This window comes from Fusarium sambucinum, chromosome II (genome assembly GCF_050947815.1).
Source record: "Fusarium sambucinum isolate potato_lamoka chromosome II, whole genome shotgun sequence".
NCBI lineage: Eukaryota > Fungi > Ascomycota > Sordariomycetes > Hypocreales > Nectriaceae > Fusarium > Fusarium sambucinum.
In genome coordinates this window covers 4911484-4936617 of record NC_139293.1, presented here as the reverse complement: position 1 = coordinate 4936617, position 25134 = coordinate 4911484, and the positions used below count along the sequence as shown (strand labels likewise).

Genomic DNA, 25134 nt, shown 5'->3' with positions numbered 1-25134 from the left:
ACTTGCCGGAGATTAGGCTATTGCAAAGACCTAAGAGCTATCCTTTGCTTGCTGATCTATCCCCCGGACTCCATGCCTAAGATAAGCTCTTTGAGGTTTGGAAAAGATTGCAGGAAATTCTATACCTCATTATGCTTATCTCCCTGCACTACTAAGTTGCTAATATATAGAGATAGAATACTCTGGTTCCTTACTAATCGCTTTAACCTCTCTGTATCTAAAGCGCCTAAGACACTTAACTTGGTAATCTGGGGGAAGTAAGATAAGATTAGCAGTAGTCTGCTTATTATATCTTTAATCGACGGCTTCCAGAAGGGAATCACGCAGACAACATAATATAGTTAATTATAATAATTATCTCTGAGCTTCCTCGATTGCTATATGTATATGTGGGATATTGTTAAGCTGGCAAGGCTAGGAAAATTCTCCAGGATCTTTATTAATATAGATATATCAAGTTTAAAGCTTCGTGCTACCTCGTGACCGATGAAACGTCTGTAAGCTGTATAAGCTTGTATCTCTCCTCGCTTGGAAAGATCAACGTGGCTTAGTGCCTGCGGATGTGTCTTCCAGGCATTGAGTGACTCAAGTTGCGGCCAGTCACCGTGATGAAGCGTTAGATGTCTGGCTATTGAGGCTGAATTTGGAAAATCGGTTTGAAACTCGTAAAGCCAACCCAGACATCCGAGAGTATTAATGGCTTGGAAACGTTGAAAAAGCACAGGTGAAGCGGCATAGGTAAATGCTTTGCTTACTAGTTGAAAGTTTCTTATATCAGGGGTAGAAGTTAAAGCCCAGGCAATCTTAACCATAAGGTCGAGTGGAAGAGTCTCTATGGTGTGCTAATGCATCTTTTCCTCCTTGGGGAGATGGCAGGTCTTTTATACCCAGTTCCCCTAGGTGTGGGAAGAAACAGGTTCCTAGCTTTAGGTTATTGTATTGCAAATACGTAAAACATAAAGCTGGAAACTGCCTTCCAGGTGCATACAAGCTGCCAGATGCCATAAGAGTACACAACAAGGTAAATAGCAATATTATACTCTAAATAAAAATATTGCCCTTAAGGACTTGTTAGTGACTGATAATTAATTATATGCAAGAGCTTAACAGTGATATATAAGAGATGAAACCTAGAAATAGCTATCATGTAATCTAGTCTTCAGATGACTCTGAACTATAGTTTCCCATCTGAGGATCCTGATGTTCTATAAGAAGTATCATCATCTCTAGAGATCGAGACTGTTCTTTGATCTCCCGAGTAACCATGGCTCCATACTCTAGTAATACTCTAGTAACTTCTATAGAATCCCTGGCGACAGCATGAAATAAAGGAGGTTAATATGAAGGTCCGATTAAATAAGGACTGGAACCATGCTGGAGAAGAACTTTGACGCACTCCAGATGCCCATGCATTACTGCGCGCATTAATGGTGTGCTTCCCTCGCCTGCCTCTACAGGTATGTTGGGGGCATCAATACGTGCAAGGCATGCCTCACGCACTGTCGCAGTAATAAAATCACTCTCATCCTCTAGCAATACCTTTAAAATGCCGTAGCTATTGGTCTCAGTCTGATCTGAAACTTCTGCGAGTATGTGCAGAGCGGTGTTACCTAACCGATCCGGGTCAAGGGGGTGAGCCCCGTGTTGGAAGAGGTATATGATAACGATTACCTTAGTGCCGAGAAAGCGATCTGAAGGTGTTCATAGTAGAAAGTGCAAGTTTCGGTTACCTATCTGCCATGGCATGACTCGATTGAGGTTCGCCCTAGGATTAAATGAGAGAGAATGTACCATCTTGACTCCTTGAAGGCATGCCTGGTAGATGACCCAGGAGTCGGATGCGGGAATAAAGAATCCAAGAATTGACAGCTAGCGAGCCCGAGTAACATCTCCAGCTAATACCGCATGAACAAGGTTATCTGTAGGGTTACGGATGCCGTTGCTTCCACTATAGAAAATCAGAGGTATTTTATCCTTGGAAGCATTAGATAAGGAGTTGCTCTCGAGAATTAAAGGGGTTGATATTTTGGATAGATTCAATTAAAGAGTATCTTAAGTTGCAAGCTCAGCAGCGACTATGTCCCGGAACTCACCCTCTCTTTTAAACCCGTATAACATAGCTATACCAGTTTACTGTAAAGCGTTTCTGTATTTTGTAGCTTGAAGCTACTAGCGTGAAATTGGGAGGGTATCATGTACAAACTCGTAGGTAGGTGTGCACTATTCTTAGGTCTGCCTATTCCATAGTTGCTGAGCTAAAAATAAAGTAACTTGTGATTTTAAAAACGGGCCATCCTCCCAATACTAATCGCTATCAAACCATTACATTCACTTCAACCTATCAAGATATTTATCAAACTACTCGAGTTCACCATCCATGGTATACTTCTCCTGTTGCAGATAGTACTCATGCTAGCTGTCTTTTTCGGCATCCAGATCGCATTCGTCTATCTTACTTGGTTCATTCACCACAAGCTTTTGCCATCGCTTCCTGAGGAAGTGAAGTCTCGGGCCCGAGAAGTTTTTACATCTCTCGTTCTCCATACCCTGTTCTTTATCGTCATCCCGTGGGGCCTAATTCCCTACTATAGCATTAGGGAAGATATATCTCCTTCGCTATGGGCTCTTATCTCTTGTTCTTGCGGCCTTCTTACAGAAACGTTGACCGTTATCGCTATCTATGTGGGGTCAGTGTTATGGGGGTGGTCGGCACTGTTTGACGCTAGCGGACAGGTTGACCTCGCAAGACACTGCCGGGCCATTACGATTTTCCTTGGCGTGATATGGGTGCTGGGCTGGTGTAGCTTTCTTGTTTTCCTTTCTGTTGCTACAGAACTTGGTATCCCCCCCTTGATTCGACGGATGCTAATAGATATGAGGAAGTTCATAGCTGTCTGTATTACTGCATCTGTTAGTAACCGCAAAACACTACTTGAGAATGTATAAGGTACTTATAGCTTTATATACTTTTAAAGCTTTTAAAAAGCTCTTACCTCAATTACAAGTATTAAATAAAGTAAATTCTTTATATCTTCTTTTATTACTCTCTAAATAGATTTTTCTTTTAAATAAATATCTTAATATCTTAAAAGAGTTATCTTTTATATCTCTTTATTAATCTAAGATTTAACTATTACCCTAACCTTTAAGACACTTCCTCCTCCTTTAACCCCCATCGTGCCGTGTCTCTTGCTAACTCGTTTTGTAGCAATAGTTACTACGTTTAATCGCTGCAGCATTACGCCGCTTAAGAACTGCTACCGAGAGGATGATCTACGCCTTGATTAGTTATATACTTCTTATAGACTAATAAAGTAAGAGGTATATATAAATATTCAAAAGCTACTTACTAAATACATTCTAATTAATTATCCTTACCTTAACCTCTTAGCAAGGCTTCTTATTATGCTAGTTTTACTCGCTTTCCGCCGGGAGTTTCCTTCTGACTTGTTAAAGAAATATCAGAGAAAGCAGATGTAAAGCTCGCTTGACTCTGTATATCTGAGTCCTTTGAAGGGTCTAGTAACTTTCTCTTTAACCCTGTTCCTTCCCCCTCCTTAATGCTCTCTAATAATTTACTTGTCGGAGACTGGGTGCTGAAGCCGGATGAGCTAAAAATAGTACCAGGTTCCTGGTCTCCCTCTCTGAAAAGGTTATCTGCAGGCACTCGAGATTGACTAAAGCTGGACGAGCCAAAAACAGTACCAGGTGGTTCCTGACTCCCTCTGAGGCTCCTGGAAAAACCACCTGAAGGTGTTAGGGTATTGAAGCCGGATGAGCCAAAAACAGTACCAGGTGATTCCTGACTTCCCCTAAGACTCTTAAAAAAACCATCTGAAGGTGTTGGAGTGTTGAAGCTGGATGAGCCAAAAACAGTACTAGGTGGTTCCTGGCTCCCTCTGAGACTCCTGAAAAGCCCACCTGCAGGCGTTGAGGGCCGAGTGCTGAAACCCGAGAAACCGAATACCTGTTTCTGTCTCGGTTCTTTTTGCGGTGCAAAGAAACCGGCATGTTCTTGTTTCATACTTTGGCCAGGGCCCTTTAGGGTCAGAAAGCTTCTGTGTTCTGTCTTTTGTCTTTTCCCTTTGAGGCCATCGAAGCTGTCTCCCTTATCCAGAGCCCGCTTTCGTGGCCGAAGTTCACTCATTATCCCTTCAGGAAAGACAAGGCGAAGTATATGAGCGAGCAGCAGGTAGTTATGACTTATGAGGACCTCCTGAGGCTGACCATGAAACGAATTTGGGTCTTGGTTGAATCTTCGAGTTGTTTTAAGCCCCTTGATGGCATTGCTTAGTAAGGCGATGCCATCTCGGAAATCCTGAACAATCGTACTATCTTGATTTATGTCTAGGACTCTTTGCTTCCTTTCCTCATCGCTGGTAGGTAGAGCATGAGTAACAGGATGCCCCCCAGGGACAAAGCGATCATTGCCCCATAGCTGAATGAGCTTTCGAAGAGGCAGCATGATTGGCTTAGGGTCAAATGTCAATTTTATGATATAAAGTTCTTTTTAGAATGATGAACTATGGCGGTAAGCATTGTCTTTTATAGATTTTTCCTGGTTATCAATTTGTATCTGATCAGCTTGCTATTATTTGTTCTCGTCTATGTTACCTGCCCGTGCTTCTGTCCCCTGCCCATGCTTCCGTCCGCTGTCCATGCTTCCGTCCCCTGGTGTCAATAGTACTATTTGCGAATAAATCTATAAGTGCTGCAACCTTCCAGCGCGAAGTGCCTTTCTTTCCCTACTAGCATACTGCTAACCATGGAGCTTAGAGCTTGCTGGAGTTAAATATGCCACAATATTGGGGCATGGAAACCATTCAAAGGGAAAAAAATACTGCAGGGGAGAGCTAAAATCCTTTCTTAAGACTTGCTGAGTGCCTATGAATAGGACAAGATCTCGTGGAAGGAATTTGATAACTGGATGGAAGAGCTTTGGGTTGCAGCGGATAACCAAGATTGTAAAGTAATACTGCTCTATCTTAGTACACTTAGCTAACATGTTTAGCAAAGTCTATTGATAAGATAGAACGAAGATTGAATAAAACTAAGGATTTGTAGACATAAATTGATATATAGCCTCATATAGCTCCAGTCCTATCTATCTGCGAAGTTTCTGGGATGTAAACCTGGTGGGCTTAACTAAATTAGCTATTGTTTAATCACGACATTAATAATTACTGACCTTCTTCAATAGCCTTAATCCTCTTTTCCATCTCTAATATTCTCTCGGTGAGATAGTGGATAGTATTTTTGATGTCCTTAATAAAAGAAGCCGCTTCGCGGGTGTTAATCTCCGGGTGCTCTTTTTGTTGGAAGAGGATAACCAAAGGACGTTTCCAACGTGGATTGATTATTCTGCATTTTTCTTTAGCTGTAGATGAAGGCGTGTGAGGGGTACTACCCCCGGAGGTTGGCATAGACATTTTGGTTCAAGAGGCTTTTCGCTTATAGAGAAAGACCGGAAGGAGATTGCCTATGTGCCGGAACCTCAGTATAAATATACGTCCAGACTTGATGGCCGCTACCCATGTTCTCACGGAAATCTTATCCGGGCGCTTCAAAGCATATCTTGTCACATTATAACGGAAAACCTGTCCAGTAGGAGCAGTGCCCTATATACCTTCTTGCCTTTGGGTGGTGTGGGCCTTAAGTTCGCTTTTCACATAAAGAGCGACATTATGTCGGTCTCCTTTACTCTAGTCCTTATCTTTACTTCCTATTACTATTATATTCAAAATTATAATGAATAACCAGATCGCTTAAGATACTAAGAACCTGATGCTATCCTATTAAGAGGGGCTGTATGCAATGCTGGACTCGCTTTGTTAACTGGAGAGTTATCTTAAGAATATCTAAGCAAGAACTTTCGAAATGACAGAGGAAATATCGTATCTAGTTGACGATAACCTGAGACTATTGAGGAATGTGAACAAACAAGTAGGTATAATTACATCTAGTGTTGAATATACACTGAAATCTCCTTAGGTCTTACCCAGCTCCGAGAAGGAGCCTTGTGCACTAGACACCCTATTCGCACCTGCAGCACCATGGAAATCCATGGAAGAGGGGAATGCGTCTAGTGACTAGGTGTGGGAGGGGAGCAGTGAACAGAGTGGTTTATTTATAACTTCTGGCAGAGATAAATACAGATATAAATCCTCCTTTTTCTCGCGGTAGCTCTGTCTCTTAGGTCTTTAATGGCATTATGTTTCCTGATATAAAATTTATATGCGATTGTAACCGCTTAGCTGAGTATTGTAACTGTTAATATTCTGTAGAAAGGCTTGCCTCTGAGTTAAGAGAGAGACTTTATGCGCTTGACACTCGGATGTCGTCCATCAAAAAGGTACGCTCCCTTTATTGAGGCGTGTTTTGTGTTAACCCCGATGGCAGACCTATCGAAGAGTACCCTTTAGTCCCTCAACCCTGAAGGCAATGAGTCCGGATAATTATTCATTGAAAATGAGGGCACGAGGATCTGAGCAGTGAATAAGATGCGTATGTATTTTGACCCCTAAATGAGTAACTAGTTTACCAAAACAACGCGGAATTCACAAGTTGACCAGGACCTGGAAGATGGATGTGATGTATTAATGAGACAGTTTCAAAGATAAATCATAAGGATAGCAAAACCAGTAACATATGATATAAAGCAACCCAGTGTACCAGCTGTATTAGTTACTTTGACGAAGCTTATCTTTGAGTGTACTGAGAAAGAGAGTAAGTTATGTGAGATATGATGTTGGGCTTTAACTCACCTATGGTTGCTCTAGGAAGACCAACTGTACCCACTGTGCCGATGTCTATCTTGCTTGGAGTCGGGGTGGCAGTGGGAGTCGCAGGACTAGTGCCTTGAGATATGAGAGACCAGAAAGGGTTGGGCGTAAAGGTCGGGTAGACGAAACGAGTCTTCTCCTCCTTGTCTTTTACTACTACTGTATTGGTTACAGTGATTACTTGGACAGTTTGACTTGTTGACTTCTCTATTGTTTGTGTGATGAAATTTGTGACAATACTTGCAGAATGCGGTCTTGTGTGAAGCTCCGGGATATCTAGAAGCGCTGCGCCTGGATAGATGTCGATCGAATTATTCTTATAAGCGAAGTTCAGTGGTCCGATATCGAGATTAATACCTGGGCGGCCACCGGATATGCTGGCGCGAATGCATGTTGGTGATTCACTACCGCATTGCCTAAACGAATTTATAAGTCTCTTGCAGGCCTTGGAAACATTGTATATTCCTTACTATAGAATGTATGCCCCCCCGGAAGGAGCGTTGAGGGGGACTGGGAAGCTAACTAGCGCCGTATTGGAGCAGGTCATGGGCCCAAAATTGTATCTGATGGGGAGATAGTTTGGGTTCTTAAAATAGAGGGATGCAGAATATGACGCTAAGTCAGGATTTGTTATCCTAGAAAGTCAGAAAAGTGTGCAAATCCTGCTGGGGGCGCATGCTACCTCATGGTTACCAGAGATATCCCGGCTTCCATTGCAACCGGGTTATAGAGACAAATAGAAGGGAAGCTCGCCATGGTCATGGCAGAGTAGAAAAAGACAGTCAGTAAAATAAGAATTCTCATTTTTGCACTCAATGGTTGATGAATGTATCTAGACGGTGTATTGATGGGTTCTTATATAATGCCTGACTTCGTGCTCATCGCATTTTACAGTAAACAGAAAGCCGGAACTTAAAAAGTTAGCCGCTGTTGAAATCCAGAAACAAGAATAGGGCGGCGCTTATGAAGGTGGGCCTTCTCGGCTGGTTATAACACCATTGCATCCCTCAACACACAGACACACACAAACTCGCACATGCAGCAGATCACGTCTGAATTCAGCCAGCCTCTTAAGCATATAAGGTCAGGGTACCGGCTTTATTCCATTAACAAATTAATTATCAGCAATGTTTTTACATAACCAGCAAAATATGAACCGTGGTGTTTCCGGAAGCCCCTATTGGGCCTAACCAGACAGGCAACCTGCCAACAATGGATTCTTTGACTCTTGGAATTCCAGCTTCGACCTGAGCAACACCGCCGTCCCCTTGCACAATTCCAGCACATACAGCGAGCCTAACGTATTCAACACACCCCTATTGACTTATTCGGGTGTACCGTCGCTATCCCTGGGTACTCCAGGAGCAGGTTCCCCTCAGCTATGCACACTGAATCTAGTTCTACGACCAGAGCAGATGGAGAATAATAACCAGAAGTAAGCGAGGGCATGACTAACCTAAGCGAGAGATACTGACAGTCGACAGCTCCGAGTTCCAAAGCCAGATCGTTCGCCGACTTGATCGTATGGAGCATGGGCTTGGCCGTGTAGGCAGTCTAATGGGAGAGCTGAAAACATGCCTTGCCAATCTCGAAGACAGGATGGAGGCACAGCGATCCCTTCATGAAGAGGAAGTGCGTAGCTCTATCTAGACGATCAAAAAGGGAATGGACAAGTTCTTTACCTGCTTTGCAAGCCAGTTGGAGAATGAGATGGCAGACGTCGACGAACGTGATAGGTGCAAGGCTGAAGTAGCAGTCATGTGATCTCGACAGGATGCATGGTCACACGCATGGCAGGCCCCATGCATGAACGGCAGATCCGATAGGTTGTTGTACAAATAGATACACAAGCACTTTGCGCTAAATTCTTGCCGTTACCCATTTATTTTCGCGTAAGCGTACCCGAGGCAAAGTTTCTATCTGCTTGATAAGCAATGGTCTCATAATGTGATAATACAAACAACCAACAGGTTGCAGCCAGGGTCAAATAGACTGGACTTTAGAGCAGTTCTGGTGATGAGGCCGCGTTATTTCGACTGTGCCGCTTATGCACATCGATCTAGCGCCAACAAATGTAAAAAAAAGTCTCCATCTGAGATACGTAGACTAGAAAAGATGGTGTGAGCTACCTGAGCTAGTCTGAGGTTACCAGACAACCGGTAACCAATCACAACTGCATTAGTCACCTTTTATGGGGACGGCGAAACCCGACAGTCACATCGACCATAGCGGCAGCAACATTGTTCTCTTATTATGGGAGGTTCTCTGACATCCTTGGAGCTTTTCGCTTCCTTGGAGCTTGTGGCTGCATACCTCGGATAGGAGGAACGCTTACGCTTGAACTAGTATCTGTAGAATTCGTCGTCTCCTGCTTTCTCTTTTTCCCTGCAACCGCTTCCAGTTGTAGGGATGGAGCATCGGTCCGCTTGGGTCTGCCTACCCGCTCTGTAGCTCGAAGAGGTAGCGTCTCAGGCTCTTCAGAGTCTGGAGTATACCTTGCTGATCCTACTGTTTCCTGTTCATAGCTGGGTTCTCCGCTTGCCCGCGAAGGCAGTGTCTCACGCTCTCTAACATCTGAAGTATCCCTTGCTGATCCCTCGCTTGCCCGTGAAGGCAGTATCTCAGGCTCTTCAAGAGTATCCCTTGCTGATCCAACTATTTCTCCGCTTGCCCGCGAAGGCGGTATCTCGGGCTCTTCAGGAGTATCCCTTGCTGATCCAACTATTTCTCCGCTTGCCCGCGAAGGCGGTATCTCGGGCTCTTCAGGAGTATCCCTTGCTGATCCTACTGTTGCCTGTTCGTATCTGGGTTCCCCGCTTGCCCGTAAAGGCAGTGTCTCGGGCTCTCCAGTATCTGGGGTATGCCTTGCCGATCCTGCTGTTGAAATGATGTTTGCTTGTTCATCTATGAGTTCCTCTCTTATACTATTAATTGGTGGGGGAGTTCGCTGATCTCGTTCTTGAGGGATCTGCTGATTGTCTGGCTTAGAAATACTCTCTAAGTTATTGAATAGGTCTGCCTGTGATTCTAGCTGTATAGCCGCTTTATCAATTGGGTTGATCTCTATGAGATTGTTTACCTCGAGTGAGACGCTTGCAGGGCTACGGTGGTTTAGCCTGGTGATAGTCTGGTTATGGAGAAAAGTCTCGTCTTGTATATGGTCTGAGGCTCCTCTTGTTTCTAGCTGCAATTCGTTTGGCGATATCTCTAAATCGTGAAGCGGCTGGGGATCACAATAATCCTGTCTCTCAATAGTGTATTCTTGACTTTCGGTGGTGTTGATCTGTTCGCCATGGGGAAGTTCGTTCTCCAACCTATAAGGTGCGATATCACGGAAAGCTCGTCTCTCAATACTAGTTTCAGGGTTCCCGGCCTTGTCATGTTGATCGCTTGATAGGGCTTTAGACGAAGCCTGGTCATACATCAGCTCATCTGAGGCTGTCTCAACTTGCGCAGACTGTTGGACTTCCGGTACAAATGGTACATGCGACCCGGTCCTCCTCTTGTTATGCTTCTTGATCCGTCTAGATTTAGCCTTTAGTGCATTGGGTATGGGCGGCCGAGCAAGCCGTGCCGCTGATATCTCGGCTGGTTGGTTTCTATCCGAATCCTCCATCTCAGTATCCTGGATTGGCTCGGAATTCACCTCAGATTCCAGAGTGTTAGACGCCCGAGAATCGAGAGAAGGGAGATCAACATGGCCTTGATATTTAACTCCCACATTCTTCTCAAAGAATGCGTTAATAATATCACGGAATACAAAGAGAGGGCTAACTTTGTCTCCTTGCAAGACAGGATCGCTTAGCACTTGATAGAAGGCTTGCAGTCGGACCTGATAATAGCTCTTGGTAAAAGGTATACCTGCCCTCCAATCCGGTGCTCGACCACTGCAGGGAACATATTGTTGAAGTGTTGGATGACCACGCGGTGACGTTAGATTATCATTTGTCTTAGAATTCGTGAATCCGACTTCCTGCGCGAGTTAAGAAAGCGAGGCAATGCGAATCGCTTCTGCCACAGCAGGCATGGTTTCTCCTCTCACATCTTGCCGCGGGTAATCTGAGGACAATTGTGCAAAACCTCTCAGAGCAGCAACGAACAATGTCCTATACGCAAGCCAAACACTTAGAACTCCTGGGCTTATTGCTATTTTGCCATCCTCCACCTCAACCGTTCGTGCCTCCGCTGACCAGCAACTTGCGAGGCTCTCGAATAACGACAATTTATTCCGGTTGGACTCGGGTCGGGGAGGAATGGGGGTATCAATTATATACTTCCTCAATATCCTAGCGCCTATCGATATGTATTTCATATTTTCGTGGAAAGTCTCAATGCTTGGAATAATAACTTAAATAGACAACACGCATTCCCGAACTTGCTTGCGCAGATCGTGGTTCAGCCCCTCGAAGAGGATCCCTTGGTTAAACATACGGTGGATTGCTACTCTGTCTCCGAAGCTGGTGACTGGAGCATGGAATTATAGGCACCGGACGGTTTCGATATCAACTGCTGCGTTAATACGATGGTCATCGTCGGTGATAAACTCCCAAATACGTAGGGTGTAATAAAAGTACTGGGAAATATTTTTATTAATATGCAGAGCCAGGTGCTTATAGACATTGCCAAGCTGTAGGCCTGCCATAATGCCAGGGAACTTCAAGAGAGCATCCAGACCTTGAACAAGCTGTTCCCGCTTCAGTAGGCCCTTCATGCTGATTTGCTTAAGGGCTGAAAGTCAACTAAGTCTCTCTTTGAATCTTAGCGCATCATGCTTCTGGTTATATTTTCAAAGCAATCGGTAAACCTCTGCGTCAGAATATGAAGCTTCTCTTGACGTGGATTCAATCTTGTCCTGGATAAGCTAATAATCGGTTGTGGACAGCGCTATCTTTAGAGGGAATTCAATCCAGGTACCCTGTACACACAGGAGTTTCACCACCCACCAAGATAGCGGTTTATGCCTCACAGCAGCACGAATCCTATGACGACCGTCGAGACAGGCTATGGGCCGATCCGATAGCAGCGGATATTCCTTGCGAAGAACTGTGTGCCTTAGTGCCCTTTCGGAGGTTTGTAAGACCGTGAGTATTTGCCTTAGATCGTTATGCGTGATAATACCATAGACGAAGTTGACCTCATCGTCCCACTTACACTCGTTTTTGTCGAAATATTTGGCAAGTCGTCTAACCACATTAAGGTCAGTCTGCCTTCCACCTCCATATGGCAGCAGCGAAGTAACTGGGCAGCGGACAATCCTAATGAGCTCCATGCTATCTATGCATACATCGCGAGTTTGTATAGTCATTTACGATAAAATGGTGCATCTTGCTTTATCCTTTTATTCTACACCTGCTTTCAGGTTCCTGAACTTGGTGCATACTTTACAGGAAACTCTCAGCAGCGCTAAAGTTCGGGAGACAAGGGGGCTGACAACATGATGTATACAGAAAACAGAGACTCGTAAATGTGAAAAGATTGAGACAACCATATACATATAGCCATAAAGGCGCTGTCTATAGCCTTGGAAACTTGGGAAGAACATAACAATATCGGCTCATAACTGGATTGATGTGCGTTTAGGCGAGAAGCAGGAGCTTTCTCCCATTCTCGTGGAGCACCGCCTAGCTTACTCTGTCTTTGACTGTCAAGCCTTCCAACCCAGAATCGTCCTCTCCATTGGGGGGGTTAAGAAACGACACTTTTATCGAACTATCGGCCTCAGTAATAAAATTCCTGTCAATACTGGCATTCTCCTAAGACCATTACAATTGGCTACACTCATTCTGGACTATAAGTTGCATAACAATAGTACTCTCAACAGTGCTCAGCAATATCGGCACAATGGAGAAAAGGCGTTACACCCTCTCCAGTACCCTCTAAATCGAGATAGCCCGCCCCACAGAATATCACAGTTCGCGTTTAACATATATTAGCAACTGCTTTTTCCGTTTACTTCAACAGTGCTATTATTTATTGATAATCTAGGCGGTGTAGGACCAGTGATAGAGATTCTCGCATCTTAGGCTCATCGGGCAAGATTAACAACAATCCCCTGCCCACCAAGAATCATGATCCTGTATCATTGGCGCAATAGAAGACAAATGGAGTCTTTTGAAAGTCGCTTGCAGTCGAGAATCATAGGTTCCGCCTCCGGAGAGGCGAATAACATCCGAACGAAGCTGGCCTCCCCTATATATATGCAGGGAGAGACAGCTTTCGAGAGCTTGCGACTGGTGCCAACCTGGAAAGCTGCCTCGGAATTTCAATGCTAGACAGAAGAGTCCTTTGCCCTTCGAGATCTGGCGGGATATGGCTTTAGTAGCGACCATGTCAAGCGTTTCTTCCAAACTGCTGTGCTCCAATTCGGGCAGGCCACCGGCCAGCAGATTGACTTTTACCAAGCCGTCCGTTTTCGAAACCCTCTGCAACATCAACTCGCAGAAAGGTTAATTCGTTTTGTTTCGGCCACGGAAGATGTCGACCTCGATTACGTGACCGTGATAGCGTCAGCCCTTGAGCTTGACGCTCACCCTCCTGACATGCATTGTAACTGTCCAACCGACCCACTGGTTCCATCGTCATATCCACTAACACTGTGAACTCAGTTTTCCCCCCGCACCTTACCTTCGAGAAGACCTACAGGGCCGCGTTATGCCAGGCGGAAAGCTTTCTGGGGAATGGATTTCTAGAAAAGGTCTGCGAAAACTTTGTAAAGTTTTCCATGGCAAGACATAATGGTTCTTCAGCTCTTGCTCACCTTCGATTGATTGAACGATACCAGTCCGCTTGGCGTGACTGCACTGCGAGTAATGTCTGTTTCGTCTGCGTGGTTGGATCGGCTTCTATAACGCTAGGTTGCAAGCACCGGCTTTGCGATGCTTGTGTTGTTATTTGTGGTACTCGAGATTCCCCCGCCTCACCAGACATACGAGTTACGAAGTGTCCTCTGTGCAGAAAGCGTAATGGAGAACTGATCCTTCTCCAACCGCCGACTGGTGGCAACCGTGTGCTTGAGCTGGGGGGCACGTCTGCTAATAAATGGACCATGATCAAGTTCCTTAAAGATTTACAATCCAGCATTGGGCTGCCCCTGTCTCTGCAAGAACATTTCGATCTTGTAGTTGGATCGGGCATCGGTTTGTCAAAACTAGAATGTCTATCCCGTTTGCTCCCATGCTGACACCACAACAGGACTTTTCTTTGTCCAGACCATCTTTCTGGAGGGATGGAGCTTATCGGATTGTCAATATCACCTGAAGAACCTCAGCGACCCTAAAGTTAACAGGCGTCAATCTCTTGTTTCCTTTGGTAAGAATCTGACTTAGAGGATGGGACAAACGGCTACCTGTAAGGGTACGAACATGGTTTTCATTTTTAAAGGTCATTATTCTGTTGAGCAAAACTCAGCATAAGTTAATAGTTATGCCCAACCTATATGAGGGAAGAAGAGCAAAAATGAAAAAACTGATTAGAAATATAGGATGTCCCCTGCTTTTCATTGCCGAGACCCTGGTTTTACTGTACGCTACATGGGTGGACTATATAACGCCCTGTCTCTCCACTTTGTCGCTTAACGCATGCTCTCTTGTTTATTCTATATTAAAGCAGCAAGCCGACCGGCGCTTTATTCTCCGCCGGAAACGATTTTAGTACGTCTTTTATGTCGCATACCCCCCGGCGGAGAGATGATAAGTCTCGCCAGGAACCTGTTTCAGAGGAATACCAACGTACATTATCGTGGGGCAGAAGCCACATGGACTGCCGAAACCTTAGTTACGCCAACAATCTTGGCACACTGCCGCAATAGGGAACCTTTCCTGAAAGTCCTCAGAGTACAGATAAACGCGATAGAAACCGCGGTAGATGTTAGACTTGGTGATCAACTGATTGGAGAGCAGAGCGTTAGCAACTGTCCTTATAAGTTAGGGAAGCTTATTGAAGATCAAGGGTTGGATTGTTCGTTTGGCAGAAGAGACCATTATTATTTATCTGAGACTGGGAATGAAGCTTTTAGGTTATAGGAAGAAATTCAAGTGTTAAGCGATAAATTAGGCAGATTTATACCATCAGGAAGGCAGAGTTAGATTTAAGCAATAAATAATATAGTAAAATAAACTGATATATTATACCTTAAGGTGCTTATTTCTCTCTTCCTTCTTTTTTTCTTCTCTGCTTCTTAATCTTATATACCTTAGTTTTTAATCTGCAGTTTATACTGAACTTTATATGCCTTTTTCTTTCTTACCTTAAATAGTATTGCGACTGTATCTTAAAAGAAAAAGAAAGAAAAAAAGCATAATAAATTATTCTAGCTAGACAATTTCCTTTATTTTATACTCGCGCTATTCAGAAATATCCATCTCTGTCATCTCGATCTCAGTCGCAGGGGGAGACATTCTGTTTATAGCTACCTATAAGTCTTATACGCTGGGGGAGTTGTAGAATAATAATTTAAATCCTCCCGGCTGCATATGATACTCTGTATCAGCGAATTTAATAATGCGTTTCGATATCGTATTTTATACCACTAAATCGCGCATTATATTGACGAATTTATCATCGCCAGAAGCTACTGGTAGTTAGCTCTATAAATTTCTCTCCCGCCTGAATAGGTACTTACTGATAACCACGGTCCGACCTGGGTACCAGGCCTCCTGGCGCAGCTCCCTTGAGAACTCTTCGAAGCCAAAATTATATCTCCTCGACCAATATTCATCACTCTTGAAAGGAAGCTTGCATTCTGGATTTCTCTTTACAGGGTACACACACCAAACAACCAAGAACTTATAGCTATTAATAAGTGAAGGTTTTGACAATTGGATCAATGTACCTTATCGTCAACTCCCTGTAGGATTCGAAGTTAATCCTGGACCCACCTGTCCTGGTCATCATATTCCAACCACCAAATTAAGTCTACATTCCGACTAAGGTCGCCGAAGACAGGCTCACTTGAGTCCCGTAGCCTTGCAGACTTATCGCGCAATTTATTGTCATGTCGCCTCGAGCGGCCAGGTGGAGGGCGAAAGGGAGTATGCCTAAGATACCCAGCCCCTTTGCAGTAAGTACAACAGTTTCAAAAGTATGAAGCTTAAGGTCTTTGCCATACGGACCATCGAGCCGGAGCCTGCTTCCTGGTAGGATGGATTTCAATAAGCGGCAGTGGTGGCCATAGGCACGCATGAGCAGGAAGATTAGCTCCGACACTCCACCTTTCATATATTAGTCCGGCTATCCCCATACTGGCATCATAGCATAACCATGGAAGAGGTCATAAAAAGGAAGCAGACCACGGAAGAAAACATAAAAATAGCAACCTGGAAAGACAGGGACTAGCTTATTAGTTCCTAGTTAAATCCGCATGATATTTCCGTCATCCCATATTTTCTTCAAAAGTCCTTCTGTATACCCGAGAACGAACATACGGACTAATCGATAGAGATAAGTGCATGCCAATAGCCCACAAGAGACAAATACTGGTATCCTGGCCGAAGCGGATTTCTAAAGGCAGATATGCCAGACGAGACCGCCAAGTGCTATCATAGAGCATAGCAGATAAAATAGACCGAAAAATCGCCCAAATCGTTTTCGGAGGAACACAGCAGAGAAGAGGATCAGTAGCAAGCCACCAGCAGCCAAATCCTTAGTCAGACTTGATATTTACACAAAAGTAGGGTAGGATAGGAGAACTTACAATATAACCCGACTTGGATAAAGCATCAAGATTTTGACGACGTGATAGGGCCAGGCCTGAATGGACCATAGCCTCGCAAGTCGCGACGACTCCAATCCAGCGGTGACCGAAGAGATACGTCGGAAGGGAAATCTGAGCAAAGTCCGACAGGGAATTAGTTCTGCCGCCTAGGAAGACAAGCATCAAGTTTGCCGAAGCGATTGCTGCAGCCCTTTGCTCCAATTCCGCCCAGTCATTGATGCCGATACCGAGAAGAAAACCGTTGACTGCAAAATACAGTACAAGTGTTAATAGTTGCAAACCAGTGGCTCTACCAACACTGCCGAACTTGATCTTAGAATATTTAAACCGTGTAGCCCTGACTCGCAGGTGTGGCTCGACGGAAAGGTAAATGAAACGCATCACGATAAAGAGCACGGGCAGTGCTAGTGCTCCACAGAGTATATACAGATAAATGCGGGCAAAATCCATAGTGCGCTATGCAGGGACTAGAGGGTCTCCCCATCCCGCGTCGGCGAGCTAGAGCGCTTATGTACCTACCTATGGAGCTGGTATTTCAGAAGCTTAAGCGCGCGGTTACTAAAATGCGGAGGACTGACAAAAATAGCAGCTTCTATTGTTCACAGCGCTGCTCCTAACGAAATATCGTTCTAGATTCAGTCTCTTATCTCTCCATCCTGTGACATAAAGCTGCCAACCCCCTTCACCCAACTTATGCTTCATGCTTCTTAGCTATCTCTCTATAATATAATACAGAAACGCTCCCAGTCTCTCTTAATCATGCCTAAACCCTGGAAAGAACCCCAAGATCGAGCACGCAGCTTCAAGATTCGCACAGAGGGCCTTATGCGAAAATGCAAGGATCTCACAAACCTTGGCGTGCGAGTGGCCCTCTACATCAAGAATGAGGAAGACGGCACAGTACTCCGTTACAAAACGGACCCTAACCTAATTCCTTCCTGGCAGAATGCTGGCAGTCTACCAGAGAGGCCAAGGGCAGACACACAGACACAGACACAGACACAGTCACAGTCACAGTCACAAAAAACCCGCCCTTCGCCTTGCGTCCTTGATTTTGGGTCGCTTCGACTGAATTGTCCGTCGACAAGCGAGTCAATCTCACCATTGGAGCCGAGCTGGGCGGATCTGGAAATCACCAAGGTGGATGATCGCAGCAGCAGGCCTGCGCACCAACACAGTCTCAGTGGCCAACCACCGACCCGGAAGCGCCATCGAGAGGCGTCCCCGGACGATGCGGAAGAGCAGCGACGAAAGAGAGAAAGGAGTACATCGACGTGGTTTGATGATTAGGCTCTTCTAAAAATCTTGTATAATGGCGGTATGGGTTAGTCGTGCGAATATATTTGTACTATTTTGATCTCTGTTATAAAATCTTCCTTATTGTTGTGTCTATGCACTAATTAGATCTTCCACACAGCTTGCATCGTGATACAGAAGTTTGATCCCCTTGTTCAACGCAGTCCTCTAATACCAAGCCCCTCACAGCTTCTGATAGACTAGATTCTTTACTGTTGCCTCTTTTGGTAGAAAGTTCTGATGCCTATGATGTTTGGGAAATATGGGTAAGCTCCATAGCTTTCAATTGGCGGATGGTTGTATCTCTTCTCTTTCTGTGCAGTAAGCGCAATAGCTCTACGCGGGACAGTTGATATATTTCCCTGCGGCTGGGCGAAATACCAGTTGCTGTGGAAGGCAATGTTGAGTTAAGCTGGTGTTTAATGTAGAGAGGACTGACAAATAGATTTGGTGTTGGTGGCCTGTTGACAGGAAGCTGTTCTTTGAGCTCTTGCTGTGGCATGGTAATGAACTAGGTACGTTGTGAATTGTCTATTAAGTTATGCACTGGGCAGCGAATGTTAATTATACTGACTATAAGTGAATGAGTACGTGACTGATAGGTGCCTCTCTAATTTCAGAAGACCGAATTCAGAACCCAGTAAACATTGTCCTGCAGGTAGCCCTTTCTGCTTCCTGTGATATGCAAGACTCTGCTCAGAGTCTTCCTGGCCCACTAGACATGTAGACTGCATCTATAAAAGAAGCCAACAGTCACTTTAATTATCTGTCCTATAATTAGAGCTGATAACATATCCTCGAAGAAATTCCCATTTTATTTATCCTGATACTACAATCTCGATGGCCACTTTGCTTACCCCACACGGCTCTAGGCCTGGCAGTCCGAAGCCGACGGATCCAAATGAAGAACAACTTCGTTCGTTGTTGAACAATATGTCCGACGAGAAACGTCAGGAATTACTTGCGCAAGCAGCAATTACTTCAGCAGCTACTGCAGGCACTACAGGCACTACAGGCACTACTTCAGCGGCTACTGCAGGCACTACAGACACTACAGGCACTACTTCAGCGGCTACTGCAGGCACTACAGGCACTACTTCAGCGGCTACTGCAGGCACTACAGGCACTACTTCAGCGGCTACTGCAGGCACTACAGGCACTACAGGCACTACAGGCACTACTTCAGCGGCTACTGCAGGCACTACAGGCACTACAGGCACTACTTCAGCGGCTACAGGCACCACTTCATCAGGCACTACTTCAGCGGGCACTGCCCCCTCAAAAGCTTTAACAAAGGCCGAGGAATCGTTTCTAGCGACCGTGGACGAGACCCTACCAGCTTTGTCCGCGAAGTGCTGCGATGATGCTGATTTATCGAACTATATTGAAAATGGGTGTGAAATTTTTAAACAGGGTCACCCTCAGGACACTATTCTTCACTTTCTTATATGGATGGAGTATGTAGCATCTAAAAACGGAGATCCTGAAGTTATAAAGCAAAAACAGAAGGAATTTCTAGATAATCCAAAGACCTTCCAAAAACTTAAGTTTGGTGAAGACAAAAACGTGATGTGGTTGAGGGCAGAGGAGGCTTTCCGGGTAATGGAAGGATTGGAATCACTACAGGCCGAGGGTGTTGGCACCTATAATTCCGCAGAGCGACGAAACATGAGGCGCGAATTGCGAGCGACACCAGAGGACCCAGGAGCTGATTTTTGCCAAATCATGGACCCTGAAACTAAACAGCAAGTCGACGCGGAGATTATTAGGCGACATCCCCATCGCAGAAAGTGGTTAGTCTATGCTCTTAATAGTCTTAACTAGCAATTCCCGTTTGTGCAACGAACTACATCTATCGATGGTTCAAGCTCTGAGTATTGCGGCATCCTGGAAAGGTATGCCTTACATGGGTCAGACTATACTATTCCTGTAGGAGGCAGAGAGGACTTGCAGGGCTGCAGTCCTGAGGATTTTGAATAGAATGCAGTTATCCTTTTACCTTGGGGCAAGGGCTTTCGTCTTGCTTCCTATGGATACCTGCATAATAAACAGCGAGAGTTCAAATTATTCCCGAAAATAGTCCTCACTAATAAATAGGGAACGATAACAGGTCTTAAAATCATGCATGGCCATTTGCAGAAGTATGGTACACCGATTCCTCGAGGCAAAGATGGAGAAGACTTAGATAGGGTGAAAGCATGTACTTGGGGGATGTAGGTACCGGTAGTCCTTTGTTTCTGTGATTCGGCTTAATGTTGCTTTCAATCGCGTTTGGATCGGGGTCTAAGTTGTATTCTTTTCGTATTTCTGCACAGTTAGACGCCAGTACGTTATATATCTATTACTAGTAAACGTTCAGTAGAGGGTTTACTGGTAAGGTGTCTTTACGTTGTATGTACTATTACTAGTAAACATTTAGTATGGAGGTTTACTGGTAAGCTGTCTTTACATTGTCTGTACTATTACTGGTAAACATTTAGTATGGAGGTTTACTGGTAAGCTGTCTTTATGTTGTGTATCCTATTACTGGTAAATATTGGGTAGAGGATAGGGAGGTTTACTGGTAACCTGTCTTTACGTTGTCTGTACTATTACTGGTAAACATTTAGTATGGAGGTTTACTGGTAAGCTTTCTTTATGTTGTCTATACTATTACTGGTAAACATTTGGTATGGAGGGTTACTGGTAAACATCCTTGAAGTTGTGTATGCTATTACTAGTAAACGGTGGGGGGACGTTTCTTGAAACAGAAAACAGAAAGTTGTCGGATAAGCGCCGAGGTCTTGGAGCTGACGCATAAGCAGAAAACTGAAAGCTGAAGAACAAAACGCACTATATAACAACGACACAGCCCAGTTTTTCAGAACCACATCTTTCGATAAACGAGCACAGAAAGTAACAACATGATGCGCCTCGAAGAGATCCCCTCTACGTTTAGAATCACAAAGCCACTCCCGCGCAAGCTCGCATCTGCCCAACTATAACGTACCTTGAGATACAAGAGGTGTAAGACCCTAATCAGCAAGAGCGATCAGCTTGTTAAACTCGGTGCTAGAGTTTATATGGTCGCTGAAGTCAATGGACGCTACTACATTTATTCCTCCGAGTTATCGGAGTCGTGGCCTCCTATAGAAGCAAGTCTTATAAGTATTCATACTACCACCGAATGAAAGCTATATATTTATGCAGAAGCTTAGAGCAAGAACTACCCTGTCCTAATCAGATATTCACCACAAGATTGCTTGTCGCCAGTTTGTATAGAAAGACGGCTAATTGAAGGAAAGAACGATGGAGAGGAGGTTAATGCGTAATCTTAGTTGAAGTTTTCGTGGTTCTGTAGAATTTTGAGAATTAAGGCCCTAAATTAAGAAGTTTTTATGCAGAGTTTTGGGGTGTATCTTTGTGTACTGTATTAACTTGCGCAATTGATAGTTTTTTAGACTGTAAAGAAAGTTATCCTTGCAAATCTCGTCTATTGGTAAGGGTAAGGCGCCCTGTCGTGTGCCGCTAAATGAACCTTGTTGCCCCCCCTGTATCTCACATTCCAGTTAGTGGGTGTGGTACTTATATATACTAAATTTGGACTTTATTACCTTGAATATGCAGAGCAAAGAGAATTTGACTATATAAGAAGGGGAGCGCTGTACTGAGCATAATAACTACAATAGCTTATAAGCATCTAATTGAGTTTCTTAAAACTTCTTTTAATATTATTCTCTATCATTATCTGTCCAACATGGCTCCAGCTGAACGGGTACCTGACCTTGATCTGGTCAGAAAAAAGACATTATTAGTTGCCAGCAATATCAGTGACTCGTGGTCTTCCATTGCTAGCTCCACAGATCAGACTAGCTTGCAAGAACTGCGTCTGTTGTTAGCTGGCCAAGATGGTATGCTGTGCGATCTCCTGGACGAGGAGAGAGCTATCACAGAAGATATAACTATCTTTGTGAAAAGTGTAGGTCTTAGTGCCCTCTATTGTACAAGCTACTTGTTAACGTGTTTAGAATCCTAAGAAAAGAAGGCACTCGTCAACACCTGATGAGGAGCGAAAGCGGCATTGTCAAGAGAACAAACCGAAACTTGACGAGAGGCGACTCATAGGGTCGCACCAAGGCGAGCCCGAAGCCCCAGCTAAGCTGGCAGATGGCCGAAGTATCTGGCAGGCTGCGACACCTGAAGCCGGGGAGCTTTACTACGCGTGGCACAAGCAATCGCAACGCTGGCTTGTGGCACTTGTCCTATCGCTCACGAATCTGCGCAATATCGGCATTTCTTGTACAATTGAGACCTTAGGTCTATCAAAGAATGTGCCCGACTGTGTTGTCTTTGATATCACCTCCGGTCAATTTGAGTGGCGCAACGGGTATGAAGATGGTGGGCCATCATCTCATGCGCGTAAATACCCAGTTGTGTATTTTATGGGGCCCAGATTCCCTGAGAGCCGTGCAACAGACTGGATTCATATTCGGGATTTTCGGCCCCTTGACAAGTCCCGTCTCCAGCCATCCAACGTCCCATGTTATCATGCTGTGAGAGCATTTCTGGAACGTTATAGCCTCTATCGCGCATTTGAGGCCAGGAAAGAAAACTTCGACACCCTTGATGCATTAACGAACCAACTGTCAGACAGGAAGCCGAGCGGTGCCCATTATTGTTCTGATCCCCGTCCCAGCCATGGCCAGCTACGCTCAGCAGCACACATGCGGGATAGTCAGTTTACAGAAAGCTCTTATCTATCTGCAGACGGCCTATTTAGAAACCACACACCAGTCAATGCCGGGTGCATCATGGGCAACTTGCCGAGGAGACCGAGCCCACTGCACCTTAGACTACCTCCACCGCGTACATCGTATTCACGAGCTCACCCTGCCCGACCTAAGATGCCAAGTACCTTGAGCCTTACAGCGCCATGTGCACTTCCCGAGATTGCCAGTTCGAAGCAAGAAGCAAAGGATGTGGTGCTACCCCGGTTGGCGAGTATTCACAAGAGCGAATTTGGGGCACGTCTGGGACTCTTTGCATGGCCAGAACGACTCCCACAACGCATCTACAGGCGACTAACCAAGGAAGTAAGGGACAAAGGAGTCCAGCCGCTTCCGCATAACTTTAAGAACTCGCGAGGGTTTCTCGAGTGTCCATTGTGCAGGGGAGCAAAGGAATTTGTCCAGCTTAATCGTTTTGTAAAACATCTATGGGAAAAACATTAAGGAGAGCTCTTTGTCTCACCAGCTCATTTACAGTAAAACAATATCTCGTATCAAGTTTCTGAGTCTCGCTATGACTCTGGTAGTGTTAAATTACAAACGCCTCTAGACTAGGCTAAGTATGATCGCTCTAGGGGGACACCTACCAGAAGGCTTTATTTCGACAGGGTACTAAAAATAGTAAATGCGTCTATTAACTTCCTAGGAAGTCGTTTACTTATATCAAGCGGTTTCCCCTTCCACTTTATGCGGTACGTGACAACTACCGCCCGAATAATCGCTCAGAAAATTGTCCACATTCTTGATGCCATCTTAGGAGTTAAGGAGACAGAAGAGCTTCTTGCGGAGGCTCTTAGGATTGCCTTGAAGCATAAATCATCCGTAGACCTAAGCTCAGTACGATCCTTTGCCGAAGTTCTCTGGCAGAGTTGCGACAATGTTTCTAAGCCGAGCTTACATCCAGCGCCCGCTCGATACAGCTTGAGATCTGCCAGCAATCACCTTCAACAAAGTCACAATGATTACGAAAATAGGACATTCAACTCTCATAGCAAGTCCATAAATCCAGTCATCAAATCCACCGAGAACAAAGAGACTGAAAGAAGTATCAACAAGGCAGTTTCAAGGGATAGAGGAGAGACTAATCCGCCATCACCGATAGACACCCAGAAAGCTTCACAGGTTACCTCTCATCTAAAGCACCAAAGCCAAAATACGCCTTCCCCTTCATCCTGCTCAGATCATTACTTTCTACGTCTCATCAGCCAAGATAACGAAGACTTTATTCGGGAAAGCCAACAACAGCTAAGAGAGTTCAGTTCACCAACCAATCCTAACAAAGAATACATATCTCTGCTGAAATTTATAAACGAAATAAGCAAAATTCCCCCGTCATCAGATTATTCAGGTTGGTTATATCTTCTAGACTCTGGATATGGCAATCGAAAGAAAGGTACAATCCGATATGCGGTAGTATCTATAGCTTTCGCCAAATGGCATGCCTCTCAGGTCCAACTTATAGAAGGCACAAAGACAGTGCAACAGGCGTCACAACAAGTATCGGCGAGGATCCTAAGTCAGATCATCCCAATAGGCCACCGGGAACATCAACGGAAACGGCTGGGAACACACCTCGCACAGGGCCGCAAATAGCTGCGATTAGTCGAGGGACTTGGGGCGGGTATTTTGTTCAAGGAGGCTTAGTAAGAATAGCCATAAGAACGAAGAGCTTGCGCTAACTCGTAACAAGGAAGCTTGCTAAGTCTCCCGAGTTTACTGTCAACGATATAATCAGGAAGCTGTCTGAAAATCCGAAGAAGACAATCGTCTTAAAACTTCTAGGGAAGCAAATAGACTTACTCTTTCAGAAAGGGAGAACAGATCCTAAAATCTTTCGCCAAAGCCTTAAAAAGGAAGGTTTACTACTTCCAGATCTCACCCCAAGTACAGGGTTTACAGAGCTCGACGAGCTTCACCAAGAAATTAAAGACTCATCCAGGGGCGGTAGTCTCAGTGTTGTTCACGCAAACTACAGCTTTCTCAAAGACTCCCTACTATTGCTTCATGAAGGACAGTGGATCAATAAGGAGGTTATTCTAGCCTATCTACACTTATCTAACAAATTACCCTCTGTCAGGATTAGTTTATCAGTTCCCACATACCCAGTAAAGCGTCCCTTTCAAGTGGCAAGGCTGCATATAGAGGAATGGCGGCGCGAGACAAGTGGACCGAGTAGCTTAATATACCTCTTTCCAATGTTCCAACCCGCTCATTTCAGCCTTTTGGAGATAAACAAGATAGAGAATTATATCTATCACTACGATTCAGCTGGGAGGAAGGAGAATTCCACTATCAAGGTCTTTTATCCTGGGTTTGATACCGAGTCATATATGCTAACCCACTGATAGGATAGTTGCCAGCAAGACTTCCCCGAATTTCAGTATATTAAAGCGGTAATTATCTATATAGATCCAGCTCAAGAGTTCAGCTGATAATCGTGTAGGAAACGCCCAAGCAGAATGATAGCCATAGTTACGGTCCACTTGTAATTCGTCACGCACGGCGCCGCATGTTGAACCTCCCCCTTATCCCAGGCAGCATTGACGGAAGGGAGTTAAGAGCTGAAGCCATTCAGCTT

The 25134-nt window shown here is 44.8% G+C and overlaps 5 protein-coding genes across 5 annotated transcripts; 4 read left to right on the top strand and 1 right to left on the bottom strand.

The window, feature by feature from the left end:
• Positions 1-7818: 7818 nt before the first annotated feature.
• On the top strand, positions 7819-8432 carry FSST1_008572 (uncharacterized protein; the record flags this gene model as incomplete). Its single annotated transcript, XM_083225467.1, has 3 exons — positions 7819-7865; positions 7981-8217; positions 8267-8432. The coding sequence occupies 3 exons, from the start codon at positions 7819-7821 to the stop codon at positions 8430-8432; spliced, it is 450 nt and encodes a 149-aa protein (XP_083084533.1).
• Positions 8433-9033: 601 nt separating this feature from the next.
• FSST1_008571 (uncharacterized protein) lies at positions 9034-10398 on the bottom strand (the record flags this gene model as incomplete). The annotated part of the gene is made up of 1 exon (XM_083225466.1): positions 9034-10398. The coding sequence occupies one exon, from the start codon at positions 10396-10398 to the stop codon at positions 9034-9036; it is 1365 nt and encodes a 454-aa protein (XP_083084532.1).
• Positions 10399-17253: 6855 nt separating this feature from the next.
• FSST1_008570 (uncharacterized protein) lies at positions 17254-17784 on the top strand (the record flags this gene model as incomplete). Its single annotated transcript, XM_083225465.1, has 1 exon — positions 17254-17784. One exon carries the CDS (start codon positions 17254-17256, stop codon positions 17782-17784), a length of 531 nt encoding a protein of 176 aa, XP_083084531.1.
• A 939-nt stretch (positions 17785-18723) lies between these two features.
• FSST1_008569 (uncharacterized protein) lies at positions 18724-19614 on the top strand (the record flags this gene model as incomplete). Its single annotated transcript, XM_083225464.1, has 1 exon — positions 18724-19614. The coding sequence occupies one exon, from the start codon at positions 18724-18726 to the stop codon at positions 19612-19614; it is 891 nt and encodes a 296-aa protein (XP_083084530.1).
• Positions 19615-21526: 1912 nt separating this feature from the next.
• On the top strand, positions 21527-23000 carry FSST1_008568 (uncharacterized protein; the record flags this gene model as incomplete). The annotated part of the gene is made up of 2 exons (XM_083225463.1): positions 21527-21748; positions 21798-23000. The coding sequence occupies 2 exons, from the start codon at positions 21527-21529 to the stop codon at positions 22998-23000; spliced, it is 1425 nt and encodes a 474-aa protein (XP_083084529.1).
• Positions 23001-25134: the final 2134 nt, after the last annotated feature.